The sequence below is a fragment of the Eimeria mitis genome, genomic scaffold (genome assembly GCF_000499745.2).
Source record: "Eimeria mitis Houghton genomic scaffold, Emh_scaff1904, whole genome shotgun sequence".
Taxonomy (NCBI): Eukaryota; Apicomplexa; class Conoidasida; order Eucoccidiorida; family Eimeriidae; genus Eimeria; species Eimeria mitis.
In genome coordinates, this window is record NW_013570227.1 from 8,624 (window position 1) to 9,657 (window position 1,034).

A 1,034-nucleotide genomic window follows, 5' to 3' on the forward strand; every position below is an offset into this window, starting at 1 on the left:
TTGGGAAGCTTAAGCTATACATGATGGGTAGTGCCACCCCTGTGTATATATACTGACAGTTGCGCTCGAGTTAGTCTATAATTATCCAAGTTTTTTAACTCTTTTAAGCTTCAAAAGGCAGGGAATCGTCTGCAGTGTGGGAATCGCCGCTGACGACGTGTTTGTGTTTTATTGCTATCTATTAGAAAAACTTGAAGGAGCGGATCACGAAGCTTTGGTGAAACTATTCCGTCTCAAGTCTTCTTTAAGTACACAAAACTATCACCTTTTCAACGCTGACGGGAAGGTTCAGAAATACGCCGACGAGCTGGAGATCATGAAGGACTTTGCTGCCATTCGTCTGACGTTCTATGAGGTTAGTACGCTTTCTTGTGTTTAAGCCGCGAAATATCTTTCTCGATATTGAAAAACCTATTTGTTTCTGTGGGAAAGAAATGAAGGCATTTTGATCCTAGAGTAGTACGTGGCTCCGTAGACTTCATCGTCGAGACTGTGTATTAGTGAATGTCCTGTCACCTGCTATTTTAATCGAGTTAGAATATACGTTATTTAGAAGGGCGGAAGTGAACATAAGCCCCGCAGCAGAAGGGGTGTGGGTGTTGTGTGGATTGATGAGGGGCATGCCCTTTTTGTGGGACTTGACCGCGAGCAACAAACGCCGCGAAGTCTTGATAAAAGAATTAGGGATATAATTGTATTTCCGGATTGTGCTGTGTCTACCCTGCGCAGAAACGTAAAGCATATCTTATTGCCGTTTCGGAGAAAGAGAAGTCTATTCTCCACAATAGAGTCCGCTTCATCACCTCTGTCCTGTCGGGAGGGTTGATTGTTAGCAATAAGCGCCGCCAAGTCTTGATAGAAGAACTATTCGCCAAGGCAAGCGGCACTGCATGAGCTATGCCTGGCCACCGCTGCCACGTTTAGCCCGTTGAAGTCGTGGCTCGTTCATCCGCTTCCCTCGACACACACTCAGGGGGAAGCTGGTAATCTCATTCATATCAGAATTTATTCTCTCCTTGGACCGTTGTAGAGAA

General features: G+C 45.3%; 1 protein-coding gene across 1 annotated transcript in view; it reads left to right on the forward strand.

The window, feature by feature from the left end:
* EMH_0045620 (DNA topoisomerase II, related) overlaps positions 1-894 on the forward strand; it is a gene marked incomplete at both ends in the record, with an annotated part of 8,175 nt that extends 7,281 nt beyond the window's left edge. Inside the window, 2 exon segments of the mRNA XM_013496085.1 lie at positions 186-355; positions 730-894. Of these exon segments, the coding sequence (XP_013351539.1) occupies positions 186-355; positions 730-894 (335 nt within the window).
* Positions 895-1,034: the final 140 nt, after the last annotated feature.